The sequence below is a fragment of the Nilaparvata lugens genome, chromosome X (genome assembly GCF_014356525.2).
Source record: "Nilaparvata lugens isolate BPH chromosome X, ASM1435652v1, whole genome shotgun sequence".
Classification (NCBI taxonomy): Eukaryota; Metazoa; Arthropoda; class Insecta; order Hemiptera; family Delphacidae; genus Nilaparvata; species Nilaparvata lugens.
In genome coordinates, this window is record NC_052518.1 from 11,438,596 (window position 1) to 11,457,563 (window position 18,968).

An 18,968-nucleotide genomic window follows, 5' to 3' on the forward strand; every position below is an offset into this window, starting at 1 on the left:
AAAAAATGGAAAGAATATTATAATAATATAGTATTAATAATATAGTATGGTTAACTGCTTCTCGAAGTTTCCAGACAATTGATTAGTATTTATTTTATCATTGATATAACCGGTTTGACTGTTTTGCCTTTCTGGTTTATGCTTTTTTCATTCCCTCTTCTGAGAATTTCTGGAAACCCTGCGGTCTTCAATAAAATATTCTTTTTTCTTCTTTATTTATTCTATTAATCAATCAATGTATTAAGTATACTTATTCCTACATACATAATCCTACATACTCATTATTAAATATACAATCAGCACAATGTATTATCTATTTTATAATCAGAATATTAATAATACATCTACAATATAAGTGTAAAGTATTCTCTATTATTTACTTCTATGAGCAGATTAAGCTTATTATGTATAAAGTGGAACTCCCCCCTACACACAGATGGAAAGTCTAGTAGGGGGATTCCAAAATATGTTGTATATTGAATTTCTTATTCGTGTATAATGTTTTTTGGAAATAAACTGAATTGAATTGAATATGGGTCTACATACTAATATATACCGCATACTTTAAATATTAGGCTAATATAAACACACAGAAGAAATAAACGTACTCTCTCCTCCGTGATATAAGTTATTCTAGTTTCATCTATAGTCTATAATTTAATAAAAACTTTTATATGCAAACTGATAAAGACAAACTTTTTTAAAATTCATTACCGACTGAATGCTTTGAACTAGCAATGTCGAGCAAACGCCTGAGATGCCTCTTGCGCACATGAGCACCAGAACTGCAAATTGCCAATGATGCCAGAGCAAATTCCGAGTCCGATTCTGCCTCATGATGCAGTAATGATCCTTGAAAAAAAAATTAGATAAAAAATAAATTTATTTACATGTCACAGATATTTCTTTACTGATACAGATATCACTCTAAATATTTATTTACTGATACAGATATCACTCTAGATAATTCACAATAGATTATATTAATTTAGAAAATAAGTGTGATTTTTCGGACTTGAAACACGGTTAACAAGCTTCAACGAATTGAATTACAGAGAACTGAATATGTCTTTGAAGTTGCTGAAGGCCTGTCCTCTATTAATGAATACCTGAATAGCCGGAATCTCTTGCTGAATTCAAGTAAGTCTATTGTAGTCCCCTTCTCAACAAGGAAGAACAGGAGTGAATTGTGTCCAAGCGTAGCTATGAATAACACCCTTTTAGATTGTAAAGATCAAACTGAATTTCTTGGTCTGTTAATAGATAGCAACCTTTCGTGGGATAATCATGTTGCCAATGTTGTGAAAAAAATATCCCCAGGTCTATATGCATTGCGTCAAATGTCCAGTTTATGTAGTATACACATATTAAAATCAATATACCACTCACTAGTATATGCACATCTATCATATGGTCTCTGCATATATGGTAGTACAAGTAAAAGTAACCTTGATAAAATTCTTAAACAGCAAAAACGAGCAATAAGAATTATGCTGAACCTCAATAGAACTGATTCTGTAAAATTAGCTTTCTCAGACCTGGAAATTTTAACAATATATGGACAATACATATATGATGTTATAGTCTTTTTCAAAAAATTGGTGACACAAACTTGAGAAATAACACTGACGGTTACAATACAAGGTTTGGTCGTATAATAGAGAGGCACAGATTAGATCTTTTTACGAAAAAAACCATATACAGAGGTAAGAAGTGTTTTGTAAAGTTACCAAGCAGTCTCCAAATATTAGAAGATCCAAGAATGTTTGCAAAGTATCTAAGGGAATATCTGGTCAAATTGTCGCTGTATTCGTTTCAAGAGTTTAACATTGATTTTTGACGAAACGTTTTTGTTTATACTAGGCTAGCCTAGTTATTTATATCTATATATATTTAATTTATTGACACTGTTCCAATGTATTTCTTACATCTGATGAATAAAGACTATTTCTATTCTATTCTATTCTTGCTAACTTCACGAATATTCATCGATATTTTGATAATCGACTTAGTCTAAAAAAAGCATTATTATCGTCACCTGGGTTGGACCTTCGCATATTGTATACTTAATTAGACTATTTTTGTCAAAATGGAGCAAGCTATAACTCGAAATGAGATAGCCTACATATCGTAGCCTATAGAATAAGTACTGTATAACCAAGGCTTGTGACTCTCCTTTAGAAGTTAGGGTAGGTATGTTTCATAAATTTAATAGTCCAAAAATGTAGTCTATTGGTTAACACTGGTAAAATCGTCAAAGTCTGGAAAAACAGGAAAAGTTTATGTTTTTCCTGACGCTATAAATGAGTATTAGACGGTTCTTCACGTTATTGGACATCTTCTATGTTTGATTTTTTTTTGTTTATGGAGCTTCAGGATCGATAATATAAATCTCAACTAGATTGCAAAACTATAGTAACTGTACTTTCTGCTGAGATACTGTACTTCTAGTATCTAAAAATCGAAAAACAATGTGAAAAACACAGATTTCTCGTGTTCTGTCATTGTAAAAATGTAAACCGGTCTCATAATTCTCTTTGGAAGATACCAGTACTTGAAAATATTCTGGGAAAGATTTTTTGAATTTTCAATTTTACGGCTTAAGGGTTGAAGATATCAAAGTTTCAGATATAGATACAAAATAAAATCACTCCACTTTTATTTATTAAAACAAGCAACTTTATTAAAATTAGTAAAGCAATATTAAAAACATGAAGTAACCTTACTTTTTCATTTAAAATAAAATTTAATCATCTTTTATTTCTTGTTGAAAACAACACTTTTATTTATTAAAACAAGCTACTTTATTAAAATTAGTAAAACTAATATAATAAACAATATAAAAACATGAAGTACCCTTTTCATTTAAAAAAAATTAATCATATCTTTCATTTCTTGTTGAAATATTTTAAAGTTTTTAAATGTTTTAAATAAAAAGGGTACTTACTCCATGTTTTTATATTGTTTTTATTAATCCAAAATAAATTTTTATTTAAAACATTTTTCTCCGCAATAGATAGTTTTCGTAGAAAGAGAGAAAAAGTGAAGAATTTTATGTCCGCCACTTCCCAAAATGGGGACTGGAGCACAATAATGTTTATCGCTGATGTTTGTAACGTTTATGTTGTTCAGCATGAACGAAATATGTGAGAAATCTTTAGGTGGTAGCCATTTTTCCAATTTCCTAAAATTAACGACTCATTTCAATTGGGTGATTAAATGTAGGCTTATAATTATTTCGGTTGAGTAGATCTTGTAAAATTAACTTTTTCTATACAAATTGGAGAATGAATTGAAGAGTGTCTTGATTCAAATCAAAACCACCAAATTCATGACCATCAATGATTTCTAAGTATTTTATAAATTTAATTATCTTTATTTAATTCAGTTATCTTGTAATTATGGTAATTTCATACTCTGTATATACTGTGAAAAAATGGAAAATTAATTGATTTATTATTATTCTCTCTTTTATCTCCATTTTCATGGGTCATAATAAGGTGTCATTAGCTTATTTAGCAAAATGACACCTTTTCTATATTTTGGTATATTGAGGAAACTTCTTACCAGCGATGTTGTGCAAAGTATTACTGCTTTCTGCGTTAAATTTTGCACCCATACAGGCAGTCTCAAACTGTGCAACCTTCCTGGCAGTTCCTTTGGTATACAGTAGAACTCCAATTATCCGAATTAATGGGGACCTGGACCCATTCAAATAATCAAAAAATCAAATATTCGGATAATCAGAGTTTTTTTTTAATTGCCATTGGAGAGAAAAAAAGCTATGTTTTGATATTGCACTATTTTTTTATTGAATTAAATGAGAGAAACATGATATTTTCACATGTTTTAAATATAAATAAAATGTACTTATGTACAAGTTTAGAAATAAAAGTCATTATTTTTTAAACATCTCCGTCAATGTAAGCTGTTTTGCGGTCTTCATCCGTTTTCGGGCAGCCAGATCATGCATTCGCTTGACGGTGAGCAGTTGCCAAGTGGTTGACGCTCGGGCTGACGCTCCATCCACTTCAAAGCAGTCTCGAGGCCGGCAAACACTGGCTTCGCGGGGGGAAGAATAATAGGGCACTTGGGGCCGTTTGCATAGTATAGATTGCTAAACTCGATTAAATTAATCGAGTTTAAGTTAATCTGAAAGTTTAAACTTGAATCGGTTCTCTCAGTGCATTTACTAATCCAGTTTAAGTTAAACTAGTTTAGGGTTAAGTTGGTAATAGAATGTCATCGTTTATAATATCAGGAAGGCTGACTTTTACAGGAAATTTGTTGTTTACAAACCATCAGTAAATTGAGGTTATGTAGCTACTATTTCCTTGTTCAAAATCCACAGAGCTGTAAGCTGTACGGTAATAAAAGTGAAAAGCGATCAAGAAATTCTTCAAAAAATGATAAAATGCTATATTACTATTAGATGCAAACTTATATTTAGTAGGCACCAAAAAATATATTTCAGAATGTTTTTAAAAAAGCGATTTTGTTACGCTTAAATCTACTACGGTCTTCCTCGTTTATTAGAAATCTCTCGAAAGCAAAATATCTCAGTTATGTGTTATTAAAAATATGTTTCCTAATCAAAGACCACTGTTAAGAACTGTCTTATTTTCTATCAAGTGGTTCATTTAATCAAATACTGGATTGACAGATGTTTTACTCAAGCAAAACCGTTAAGAAAATTCTCTATCATCCCAGAAATTTAAATCGTTCGTTTTTGCCCAATTTTTCTTAGTTTTAAATTTTTTTCGCAGTCATCTTTATCAATTGCATTAAAAACTTCTATCAATTCCTGTCAATTCTATCAATAATGATTCACTATAACCTAAATAATTATTATCGTCTACAGAAGCATTAAGAACAACCGTCGACAAATAATTTACTGTTAGCTGTTTCCCCATCAAATCTTACAGATGTCTAGTTAATCCAAATTATTTGGTTTAAACCTCTTGCTTTGGAGGTTTAAACTGATACTGTGCAAACGGAATTTTAGTTTAAACCAAAAAAAATCCGGATTTGGTTTAAGCTTTAGCTTAAACTTACACTGTGCAAACGGCCCTTAGACTTTTTTTAACAAATTTTTTTCTGAAAGTGATTCGGATAATCGTCTATTCGGATAATTGGAGTTCTACTGTAACACCATTTTATTATTATTATTATCATTATTATTATTATTATTATTAATTGTACTTACCAATCAAATCATGTCCATGAAACTGTCTAGGATCATGGCAGTTGGCAGTCAAAGCCAATGCATACATGGCTATTTTTCCGGGAGTGAGAGGGGGAGTTTCATGGTGACGCCACAGCTGTAGCACCAAATTCAGCTCCAATTGCTTAGTGCTGAGCTCTCTCTCTAAGGAGTCGCCAGTGCCGGTCAGGGAGACCGCTAGCAGAGCCTGAGTGGTCTCCTGACTTCCCCACCCCCAATCCTTTCCACGCTGAGTGATAAGCCATTTTAATGCGCGTTCCACTTCCTTGCCTGCCGAAAAATTAAGAATATAATTGAATTGAAATTAAAAAGACAAAGAATGTAGTCTGTACGGAAACCTTTGCAGCATTGCACCCCCACAATATCAATAAATCAATCATCTTTATTCAAATATACATAAATATGTACAAGAATGCGTCAATTAGAAAAATATTTTCTTGAAAATATAGCATGTCAGTCATAACAAATACATAAAAATTTACAATACTTATCTAATAGTCTCCAAGGATGGTTTTCCATAAACTCATCCACCGAGTAATAGGCTTTTCCTATTAAGAATTTATGAAGGTTAGCTTTGAATTTTTTAAATCCACAGTTAGTTGATAATAGTTTCAAAAAGCTTGGAAGTCTATTATAAAATTTGCACCCTGCATAGCTAGGCTTCCTCTCAAATAATTTCCTCCTATGAGGCTGAGTTACAAAGTTTTCTCTGCCTCTAGTGTTATACGAATGTGTATCGGCTCCAATTCGGAAATTTGTTCTATTTTGGACGTAATTCGTCGATTTATACGTGGAAGTAATTCGAATAGATACATTGTATACACCTTTTTAAGGCTGTTTGGTACACCTTTTTTTTAATGGATAATATTTTTCTATATAATTGTTAAGATCACTATAAGAGTGAGAAAAAGTGGCAACTGAATTTTTTAAGTGGTATAATAAGCGAGTTATGGGTTGAAAAAACTCGAATTTTCCATTGGAGTTTTTTTAAATACACTCAGTACATTATTGGCTTTGTTCTAGAATGCGTTTTTTCGCGATTTATGCCAAAATAAACAAGTTATCGAATTTACAAAAAATGTTACTTTTTTATTTGTGAAGGATATGGGGAATAAAATGTTTTTAGTTTGGAAAGATAAATTTTTTTGGATTTTCAAGAGAAGTTCTGTTAATAAAGTCGAAACCGTTTATGATCTGGAAAGAAAACGGAACCTGGAAAGTTAGCACTTCAACAACCCATAACTCGGTTATTAGACGACTTAAAAATTTCAGTTGCCACTTTTTCTCACTCTTATAATGATCTTAACAATTATATTGAAAAAGATTATCCAATTTGAATAAAAAGAAGTGTACTGACAGCTTTAAGCTTACCTCATGCCGGCATCAATTTCTATATTTTTGTAACAATTTAATTAATAGAATTCCATCAGACTTTATAACAAAAAATGTAACTAGTCGATTACAGCAAAGGATGGAGGAATGGATTAATAATAATCTCTTTTTTAAATCAAATTGACTTAGCCTAGTATGATTGGAGGACGCCCTGTTTGTTGGACTTTTATAGTTACGAAAACTTTGAATCACAAATTGAATAATTAAAAAAAAAATCAACATTTCAACTTGAAAATGACCCAAGTTATGGTCGAAACTAGTCGTAATATTTTAAATAATAAAGGGTACTTCAAGCTTCAATATTGTTTTATTAATTTTTTTTTAATTATTTGATTAGGATTAATTATTATGCTACCGTAGTGGATATAGTGTAGCACCTTTGTGTCTGAATGAAGAAGTGTGGTTTTGTTGTGCTTCATTGTAGAGTATATAATGTTTTTACTATGTCCCCCTTACTATGTTCCAGAAGTGGTGGGAATATCATATTTTTCTTTATTATTTTTAAGCATTAAATTTTTTTTTAAGTATCAAGTTGGCTCTTCAAATAAGTTGATTCCATTTAAAAAATTCCTTTTATACTTTATATTATAATTTAAACTGTCTTCAGAAATGTTGTGAAACTTCGATCAGGTGAAAAATGAATACCGGTACACAAATATTGTTAAATCTAAAAAAATAAGTCCAAAAGTTAATACACAAACATTGTTAAACCCAAAAAATAAGTTTATTTAAAACCAGACTGGAGTTTCAACGTTTCAACGCCATACTTGGAATTATCTTCAGTGGAAACTGAAGAAACTAATATACACTACATATTATTTACATCTATTATTCTCTTTATTCAACAGCTTATCATTTTTTTATGTTTTGTTATTCACTCATACATATTCTATCATTATCGCGTTTTTCTCTTAATTCTTATATGATATTCGATTATGTCCATGTTTGAATAGGCTATAATGCTTCGTTTATATGGAAATTAATGTAAGCAAAATCTCTATTATATTGGTATCCTGCGACCCACTGCCAATACTCAAGGTTCTTTTTTGTTGGCAGTGCAGAAGGAAATTTAATTCACAGTACAGTTTTGTATAATGTATTAATAATGTGTAGTTTATTTGAGAGGTCTTGCTGTCGTTCAGAATGATTACATAATGTTGCGCTAAAGAATAATAATACATTTGAAAAAAGTATTTTAATACATTAAAACGTATTTATATAAATAATATGTTTCAATCCATCCTGATAGCTGTAGTTTTCAATGTGATGAAAACTACAATTATATTTTTGTGAAGTTTATTTGAGAAGTCTTGCTGTCATTCAGAATGTTTACATTATGTTGCGCTAAAGTATAATAATACATTTGAAAAAATTATTTTAATACATTAAAAACAAATTCAAATTCAAATTCAAATTGAGTTTATTCACAGAAATCATTACAAATACAGTACACATGTATAAATAATATAAATACTTGTGAATTTTCCCCACATAGACAAGTCTGTGTGTGGGGAAAGAGTTCTAATGTAAAACAACTTGTTACTAAAAATAAAATTATAAATATTTACAATATAACTTGAAAAATAAAAGTTTAACATGGCACACAAGATAAAATTTAGAACTTGAACAATTATAAATTATGAGCAATATATTGATGATATATATGATGATGAATACAAGAAAGATATATACATAGTATCAAAATCGGTAAGAGGAGTAGATGAGCTGATCAGCGACATCCCTGCCGGTTTCAAATAACCACATATTTAAAAATCGTTTGTATATGTTAAGGCTAAGGGGTTCTATTTGCTTTATGTAGGCGGGTATATTTCTATAAAGAATGTGGCATATGTAATGACTATTAAATCTATTGCAATTGCTCACTAATCTGGGTTATATAATTCCAAATATATTCATATTACGTGTTTGATAGGGATGGATAAGAGGATTAAATATAGCATTTTTATTACTTCAGATGAAAATTAAAAGTGATTTTATGTATAGCTGTCGCACATCAAGGACCTGAAATTCTTGATAGGCCGGTTTAAGATAAACGTATTTATCTATATGTGTATAGATAACGTATCTATATGTATAATATATATATATATATATATATATATATATATATATAATAATTATATATATAACGTATAGATATCTATATGTATAACGTATTTAATAATGTGTTTCAATCTATCCTGATAGTTGTAGTTTTAAATGTGATGAGAACTACAATTATATTTCTGTGAAGTTTATTTGAGTAGTCTTGCTGTCGTTCAGAATTATTACATTATGTAGCGTTAGAGTATAATAATACATTTGAAAAAAGTATTTTTATACATTAAAAACTTATTTATCTAAATAATGTGATTCAATTCATCCTGATAGCTGTAGTTCTCAATGTGATGACCTTATCACAAAATGATAGTTCTATAAGAGTTCGCGTTGACAAAGTGAATGAAATTATTACTCTCAAATAATTCACCTCAAATACAGATAAGGATCCATATAAGTGCTTTTTATCAAGTGAGTTTCCGTATTTTACAAGCTTGCCTAACCACTCCCATGTAATGACTCCACACAAGTTGAATGTTCTACAGTTATTTAGTCTTGATATATCTGTCAACTATTAGTGAAATAAAGTAAGTTCAGTGCTCATTTAAAAAATATTGCTTCTCGAATTCTGCTTTACGTTTAATTGTACAATAGTTAACTATCAAATAATTTATTAAATCTGAGTAAAGTCTTTACCGTAAGTTGTATTAATTCGTATAGGTGATTGAGGACTAAAATAAATTTTTATTCTATTGAGTATAATATTGAGTCAAGGTATAAGATGTAGCCTAGAAATAACGTTATAGTGGTAAAAATATCAATAAATTAATCACGTTAAATCCCATATGAAATATCCTCAGTGTCATACATTGAATTATTCGCATTGATTATATTCAATCATCACTTGACCAATTCCCTCATTAAGACACACATTATTAATATATTTTTGCATTGTAATCTATGTGTATTTGGTCATTAGTGAAGATTGAAATTTTGTTTGCCAATGTCAAATAAATTATTGAGGTATTATTTGAGAATCTTTAACCTTGAATGAATCCAAAATAAATATAATCTCATAATGAATGAAACGACTATAATATATCAAGTATATGATTCATTCAGTAAGATACCACAATACACCTTCACAGCTACTCAGAAAGGGATAAATATTCTCATAGCCCAATTTATCACAAAGTTTATCTATAAAAGTATTAAAATAAATCAATGAATCTTCTAGTATGAGATGTTTTGCTTAAAATATGAATAATAAAAGTTAGTAAACCCAGCTTTTACATCAGCTACACTATCCCTATCAATATAATATGTTGATTATACAAAAATGAACAGTTCAGTATTATAACCAAAACGAATCACATATTACTTAATCTATATAAGTATTATAAATTAAGGTATAATACTAAGAGAGGTCTGGAATCAGATCAACTCATGAGCTCATTTTGAGTGATGGTGAGCAATTTTATTTAAAAAATATATTTCTATGAGTTTAAGTTGAAGAATTTATTCAAGTATATAATCGTTGGTCATTTTTCTCTGAATCAATATATTGCTATAAAATGTATGGAAGAGAACTTTCAGTCATATTGAAGATATAATATAAGATTACCTATCACATATTTGTGCTTAATATTGGATTATCAACAACTGTGAAGCTTCTAATGTATTGATAATTCATGTTAGGTAATTGCATTTTTTGAAATATAATAGACATATTTAAACGTATTATAGATTGATCTTGCTCCTGTAAAACAAAATTCGAGGTTATGCACCAATCCCTAATTCATTATTTGTTTTTCAGTCTCAGAACTCAACTTGATCTAAAATGACAGACTACTTGAAATCTCCATTGTTCCAGTTCAAAGTAGGAGAGCTGGTAAGTAAACGATCTTATGCTCCTAGCATCAAATTGTGCAGAATAAATATGTTTCATACCTAGTTTGAACTGAACATAATATTTAGATTAGAACACGGACCCAATTAATGAAAAATGTAAATCGAAATTATATTGGGCTGCTAGAGTTTCTATGGCCGAGGTGGACAATTGAGTGGGGAATAAGATAAAAATATTTACACAGACCTAGTTGAATGAGTCAATTCATATTTAAATATTATGTTCAATTGAATCCCACTCTAATCTCTTATGAATACTCATATGTATTGAATAGATTCTAACAACAAAATTTCATTTAACATAGGTACGTAAAAATTTTAATAGGCCTACATAAAACTCATTAAAAATTATATTATTACAGAAAAAAGAAATCAGAGTAATATCCGATTCAGGTTATCTTGATCCCTGCCGGCCCTTAAATTATATATATGATATGAAGATAGGCCTACCGACCATTAATTATCTATACATCTTCAAAGGAGTCCTCTCTATGTACGAATAGAGTAGATATGTATGTGTAGATATGAAGTAGATACTACGAAGTAGTATCTACACACACAACACTAGAAGTAGAGAAAATCTGGATATCCGCTATCTACGTCAATGAACTATATCTCACACTAGGGCTAAGACCTCATAATAAACTTCCAGCGGTGATGAAAAATCACGGAAATGCAACTAAGTTTAATAAAGAAATACATGACTGGATGATTTCTAGGCCATATTATTGTTCAACTGGATTTTTTATCAGTTGACCTTTAAAACATATTACATCCTATTCATTTATCAATTTACTGTATGTTTTCTGTTTTATTGTATGCTTTTATGACCACTGTGATATGTATTTGATGCTACTTATGACTGTTTGTTTCTTGACAGTAAAATATTATTTATTTGTTTTAAATCATAGACAAAGCGCAAATGGTTACCAAAAGAATTATGATCTAGGTACGGTACTGTTTTGTGGTCAGCTAGTATATTTTTTAAACATTATAATTATATAGTTTTATAAAATTTCCAAAATATAATATTCCGACATCAAGTTACAATGGAAAATATAGTTCTTCGTCAGTAATTATTGTGGTAAGGCATCATAAATAATTTGAAAAACTGAGTGAGCTAATAGTTGAATATTGTGTATGTTCACATATTTACTAATGGTTCCTTGAGTCTGAGAATAGAATTACTTGACTGAGAACCATACAACACAGACCTTATTATACATTTGCATATTTGTGTCTTATGGACATCCAATAAATATGCAGATTGGACAGTTTTAAATCTTCTGGAAATAGTACTAATCAAATTAATTAATGATGGTTGTACAGAAATTAGACAAGTAGGCCTAAGCATATCATGGATTTTGAAGATTTTCACTCAATGGATAATGAAGTGATGCATTACAGCATAGTTAACATGTCTTGAATGGAAATTATTCGCAAAATCAATTGAACAGCGTTGTTGTAAATATCATTTATAAGGTTTATTTGTAATTTTTGTCATTGTTGTAAGGAAATTTTTGTAATTTTTGTCATTGTAGGATTGATTCCTACTCAATCTTAACATCAATTTCACCCCATAACTTTGATGTCATAAGTGAAATATTTAATGAGTACGCGATAGTCTTCATTTGAAAATGGTGATGATTGAAAATGAGTGAAAATTTATCTTGTTTTCAGATAATCTCATTGATATGTGCTGGAATTTTCCTAGCTAGGAGCCATCCAACTACGTCAGTACTATTAACTCAAGTAGTAGATTTTACAATTTTTGGATTCATACTGCTCAATACAGTCATTATAGTAACAGTAGTATTACAAGAAGCTGGGCAATGGTCAAGAACTATGGTAAGTTTAAGTGATTTCATTCATATCCTTTATAATCACACACATTAAGCTATTATTTTTCATGTATTATAATTTTTACTAGAAAGCAATGACCGGCAGAGAGAAACTAAGGATACTCCGTGTACTATTTCTGTCCCAAATTTAGATAACATATTTAAAAAGTCCGAAATAGGGTTATGATTTCACTTTCTGAAACTTAGTACATTTTCACTCAAAAGTCCGGAATAGGGTTAAGATTCAACTTTCTGAAATTTAGTCCATTTTCACTCAAAATCAACATAAACTAAGCCTTCTTATGGTTGAAAAACCGGATTAAAACAAAAATATTCCCTTCCAATCACCTTAAATTGGGAAATGTATGCGTAATTTGTCGATGAATATTCGTTATAAAAAGATGGCTCTCTCTACAATAATAGGTAACTTTTGAAATACTATGTGGAAATGGATAAATTCACGGTACGGTAAGTACCAGCATTATTTTGGAATGATATTAACAATACAATATGAATTAATGAATTTATTTGCCAAAAACAAAATACAAAAAAGCTTTACAAAAAATAAATATATGCTACTGCACTTAACTAAAATACATACATAAAAATTAGGGAACTATTAATAATAATAATAAAATGTTGGCTCTACTGGCAAAAGTAACACTTGAGCGCCAGTAGTGAGTTCAATTAAAGTAATTATATAATATTATGTACATGTACAAGAACAAAAGAGTACAAGTTGAAAAAGTTAAGTAAATCCTATCCTATCAAGTTATAATATTTATTTTCTGATATTCATGTTCATGATGTTTAGTTCATGACTTCGTGAATAAATTCCAAAATAAGTAAAATAAAATAAATTCATAAACTCAACTTGAATCCACAAGTGACTTTGGGAAAATAGTCTGTTACAGTTTTTGGCTCATAAGTTATTCACCTCTATGATTCCATAGGCCTTGAGTACCTAGCACTCCAAACCTTCTAAAAAACAGAGGCATTTCTCTCTTCACTGAAAGATTTATCACCAATCAATCTCATTATTATCAATCTAGAGGATGATGAATTTATCATTCCCAACCACAAAAAAACAATCCAGTCGTTGTTATCACTGAAGCTCAGGATTTTTTTGGTGCCCAAATCTAGTATTGCCATATTTCCATGAGAAAATCATCTTACATGATTGTGTAATGATACATCTCTGTTGCTGATGCACGTGTTACAGTAATAATGCCAATTCAGTTATTTCCAAGAGGACAACTTCATGACGTCAGAGCTCATGGAGAGTACAAGATAATGCAATCACGACATTTGACCTTTCGATGTCAGTAGACAAGAGGATGACATTGGCAACAGATGTTCCATGTATTTGTCAATCAACTTGTCCACCTATTTGGGAACCATCATTGAATAAATAATTTGGGATTGTCAAAGTCTCAAATTTAATAATAGAAATGGCGAGTGCTCGAAATGGAAAACATGTCTGCCCATTATTTTTGAAAGACAGACCATTACCAATTGTCTAGCCCAAACATTATTTAGCAATTTAATCTGAAAATAGAATCAATGTAACCTGTGCCATTTCAAATATCACCTGGATTTATTTTGGAAAGCAGTTTCAAAAAAATGAATCTCATTTCCACATGACAAACACCTACATGAACAAACACTCTGCTGCGGAGGTTAATTTAGAGGGATGAACATGTGAAATGGATTGACCTTTTCAAATTCATGCTTGCTTGAATAAACATCAAGACTATCAAAGAAACATTAAGGAGCAAAAGGAGACATAGTTTAAAATGATTCTTTCCTTCCCTGAAGGATGAAAAAGTTGATTTAAATCCGTTAAGAACAGCCAAAATTCAATTTCTTCATTACAATAAGCATTGAGAAACTGAAAATGATTAATAGGAATAATCATTGTATTCAATGTTTTCAATTACTATAATTGTCCAGCTTTGATAACTGATTCTGGGGTAGAGACATTTTTGTACTGTATTATGTTTAGTTTTTTTTTGTAAGGAACTAGTAATAAAGCCATTCAACTTTTATAATGTATAATGGTAATATACAAGGTGCTCTGAAAAAAGGTGCCCATAAGTCAGGGCGTGATTCCTCTCATCAAAAGAAAAAAAAAGTTCCAATTAACATAAGTCCGAAAATGCTTGGTTAACAAGTTATACAGAGTGAAAGATTTCGTCTGAATTTCAGAACGAAGGCTTTGTTTCGGCAGGGGAACTGAAATTCAGACGAAATCTTCCACTCTGTATAACTTGGTAACCAAGCATTTTCGGACCTATGTTAATAAGTACTTTTTTCTTCTTTTGATGAGAGGAATCGCGTCCCGACTTATGGGCACCTTTTTCAGAACACCTAGTATAATGTAAAATAAATAGTAATGTATAATGTAACTATACATAATGTATCCTATCATTAGTGACTTTTTCTGTGGTAGTGTAGAATGTATTGTGGTAGATTGAATGAAATTACTTGAAGCTATGTTAGCTATCACAATCAGCGATTTTTAAAAATGACAAGATACTGGTTTTAGTTGTTACACCATATTCAACCTACTATGCTAAACTAAAATTGAATTACCTAGAGCCTTCAGAGCAGCAATATACAGGATTGGTGAAAAGCCCGAGAACGGCTTAATATCTCATACACAAAGGTAATTTGATGGTGGGTGTGGTTGGGGATGGATTTACTCAAATTGAAAATACTACTTTACTACGACTTCAAAAATCTGGTCCGCCATATTGAATGCAACTTCATTTTTTTAAAGGGAAGGCTGTCATGCGATCATGATTTCGATACGAAATTTCAAGAAAAAATGAATGGTGAAAACAGCACATCGATATTTCAAACCGTTCAGAAGATATTCACATTATTAATCAATATCATGCATATCAGAAATGAAATACATGATTGTTATTGATTAATAATGTGAATATCTTCTGAAAGGTTTGATATATTGATATGCGGTTTTCGCCATTCTTCTTTTCTTGAAATTTCGTATCAAAATCATGTATCGCATGACCACCTTCCTATTGCATTCAATATGACGGATCCAAGATGGCGGACCAGATTTTTGAAGTCATTGTCAAGTCGTATTTTCAATTTGAGTAGGATCTCCAATCACACCCACCGTCAAATAACCTTTGTGTATGAGATATCAAGCCGTTCTCTGACTTTTCACCCACTCTGTATAATAATAGTAATGAACACACATGGTTGGTAGATGACTGGCCTATCAAAGTAAAATAACGTAGTTGTCATTGGCTGAATCATCTGGAATTGAGAATAGCAGACTCACTTCATTCGCCTGCATTCTTCATTCGAGCTAGCTTCCTTCCGTCAAATATAGATCTTCAGGCTCGATTCAATCACCTGTTCAATGAGATAACGCAGAAACACCCTGAAGAACGCCGACTTTTGGCGTATTGAAGCTCTCTCCACAAAAAATATTTAGATCCTGGTTGAGCCTCTGTACGTTTCTACAGGCTACGAATATGAACTTATCCTATCCATTAGTCCTCGAAAAAGTTGATATGAACTAAATAGCTTGGGGTTGAAAAAATGTCTGTCTATTTGGAAAATGAATATCATCTCCCAAGTGGAGAAGTTTTTAAGATCTGAGAATAATTGTACTGTATTTAAGTTTAGTTCTTCGAAACAGATAATAATGTACAGAACTCACAATACATTTATATTCGCCCTTTCAAGTTCCAATCTACTTGAAAAATCTAGAAGAATATAATGGAAAAGTGTAGAAAAAGAACCCTCTAAATTTTAGTACCGTCATTATCCTAACAATACTTTTGTATCGAATTTGGACTTTCAGACTTTCTATTGAAGACCTCTCCAAACAACCTCTCTAGATTCTAGCTGAACCTCTAAACGTTTTCTGTCCATTTTTCTCTCAAAACATTGGAAAACGCAAAAAAAAACTATTATCATCTTTGGCGATCCCCATTTTCCAAGCGCTCTCAAAACAACATTTGTACACCTCAGTTGTACCACTGTACCAAATTTCAAACTTTTCTGTCAATCACTTATCACTTCTCATAGAATCTGAGGATGAAAAACGCAGATTTTGGAGGAATATTTGAAAAGTTTTTCAAATCCATATTTAGTGCGTCTCTAAAAGGCCAACTGAACAAACCTACCAAATTTGAACATATTTGGTCCAGTAGATTTTTAGTTCTGTTGATTATGAATCAGTGAGTGAATAAATCAGTGTTATTTCGCTTTTATATAATATAACATAAATAGATAAAATATAGATCAATTCGACTATAAAAATTAGTTTACAATGTATTGTATAGACTCAGAAACGGATGTGGAAATAACAAAAATAGTTCTTTTTTATAAGGAGTTAATATAAAACTGATTATTTGACCATTTAAATTTCGCATGATTGATAAGTTTGAAAGGTGGTTGCTCTTAGATTGGCAAAATACACTCATATTCAGCTGTAGGCGTACTTTAAAATCATCCTGTGTGTGGTCTGGAAATCAATGGATAAAAAATAATTTTACAAGTTCTTATCTATTCATTAACCATCTCACATCCTACCTATTATCAAAATTTGGGAATGAAATAGTTTTGGGCCAAGCCTGTTGTTCTTCCACAATCATATTTATATGATTTGTGATTATATTCACAAATAAATAAATAAATTAATTAATATTACTCTTGGGCCTAAAAAAAACTTAAAGTTTGCGCTTGTGTGAGTATAAAAGTAATGGTCTCATCTATTAATATGAGCGCAAATGTTATGTTGTTAATCTTGTCTTCTTTTGATGAACAGATTATAGGTAACAATTGAATGTAATATTTTTTTTTTGTTACAGTTCATGATAATAAGTGGAGTGGGAGCAGTTTTATATCTAGTTACATCAGTAATCATACTTGTGGAGTACTTTGGTTCAAACGGAACAGCCAGGCATTTGATAGCTGGACTTGCAACACTTTTTAATTGTTTCGTTTATGGATTCGACACATTTTATATTGTGACATATTTCGAGGGCTGAGTGAGTTACCAAGTAGGAATCAACGACAAGAAACATCCACCTTCTTGTGATAGCGGAATAAAGTATTCTCTTTGAATACCGGTGTTTATTTTTTGTATTTCGTGAACAATGCATGATAAAGTTATGGAAATCAGTAGGGACCATAAGTATAGAAAATCTAGTTGCAGGGAAAGTATTCCCAAACCAAAATATCTTAAACTTTCGTGTTATTTTAGCATTAGGCTTTCAGTTTCACATTTAAGGTCTATATTGAGTCAAATATGAATATTTTAGCTATGATGAGGCGATTAATTAAAGGAATGAATGGATAAAAATTAACTCAGGCGATAAGGAAAATATCAAAAGATTCCACCAAATCAAACAATGATTATGATTTCTCCTGCGAGGTAAAATCATTTTTTTGCTCACACTTATTGCTAAATATTTATTTTAAGAACACAATTATTGTTAATTCCGCTTACATTAGTGTACAATTAATCAGTGTTCTCATCAATCACGGAAAAGTTCCACAACATCAGTTTGTATTCAAGATATTTTTTTCATTTAACAGGTTTCATCAATTGTTTCCAGGACTGCAAATTGAGCTTTCTCCCTATTTTACTCAACTGAAATGTTCTTTATCAACCTTAAATTAAACTTCACTTCGATCACTTTGCGTTGCTGTTTCTTCATAGTCGCTTGAGGGAAATTGAGTGAAAATTGCTTGTCTATGTATATTCTATACTCTCTCCGCATCTTTGTTAGTCTCTATTTTCTCTTTTGATTATGTCTGGCAATCTCACTTCAAACCAAGATTCCAATTATTTCTACCCCCTCCTCCGGTGTTATCAACAGAAAATTGCGAATTTTCCTGTCATCCATACAGCAAAGCACTTTTCATTAAACCCTTTGAAACCTCACAAAGGGAGCGTGTTTCTCATTTTACCTTGGATCTACTTTTAATTCTATATAGATTTAAGCTGAGCTCGGATTCAATTTACGGCAAATTCGTTCTTTTGACTAAGCGCTGTGTGCTCAAACATGTTTGTGAAGTTGTTAGCCTGCAGGCTGCTTCACAACTACCTCGTATGGAAAGTTACTACTTGAAAGCTAAGTGGAACTCACGAGTTTGCAATATTGACTCTAATTTGAAAGCGTAATTTCAGTTTGGCAGAGTGGGATTGCTTCCCTTCAAAATATCGAGGGAATGAGCGTATGTAATCTAAACACTTAAGTCTTCTCACGAACCCTATGCAAACCTATAAGAGAGAAATTTCTCAAGTTGGAAAGTGGAAAGCCTTTTTCACAACCAATTTCCCAAAGAGTAGGATTTTTGTTTTAAACTTCGTGCGACTGTAAAACAGAGCTAAGTGCGGTTTAATAATATGATGTCTTGAGGGAATTTTTTTACATTTCTAAAGCCCTAGGCACTTGTGAAACTAAACTTTGTGCAGCTACGACTTCAAATGCAGTTTCCGAGTTTTGAATAGTAGAAAATGTCAGTTTTGTAACTTATTATAGAAGTAAAAGATG

At 30.9% G+C, this 18,968-nt stretch overlaps 2 protein-coding genes across 3 annotated transcripts in view; one reads left to right on the forward strand and one right to left on the reverse strand.

Moving 5' to 3' along the window:
• The window catches only part of LOC120354382 (uncharacterized protein CG3556), a 50,992-nt gene that overhangs the window by 14,395 nt on the left and 17,629 nt on the right, over positions 1-18,968 (reverse strand). Inside the window, exons 2-3 of the mRNA XM_039441445.1 lie at positions 5,207-5,494; positions 719-852 (exon numbers count right to left, since the gene is read on the reverse strand). Of these exons, the coding sequence (XP_039297379.1) occupies positions 719-852; positions 5,207-5,494 (422 nt within the window). The remainder of the gene's footprint in view (positions 1-718; positions 853-5,206; positions 5,495-18,968) is intronic.
• LOC111062298 lies at positions 9,093-18,106 on the forward strand. 2 transcript variants are annotated; one of them, XM_022349992.2, is made up of 4 exons: positions 9,093-9,261; positions 10,491-10,565; positions 12,263-12,430; positions 17,277-18,106. In XM_022349992.2, exons 2-4 carry the CDS (start codon positions 10,515-10,517, stop codon positions 17,454-17,456), a joined length of 399 nt encoding a protein of 132 aa, XP_022205684.1. In that variant the 5' UTR covers positions 9,093-9,261; positions 10,491-10,514; the 3' UTR covers positions 17,457-18,106. The 2 variants fall into 2 exon arrangements, with proteins under 2 accessions (XP_022205684.1, XP_039298335.1); XM_039442401.1 differs by having other exon boundaries at positions 9,250-9,371.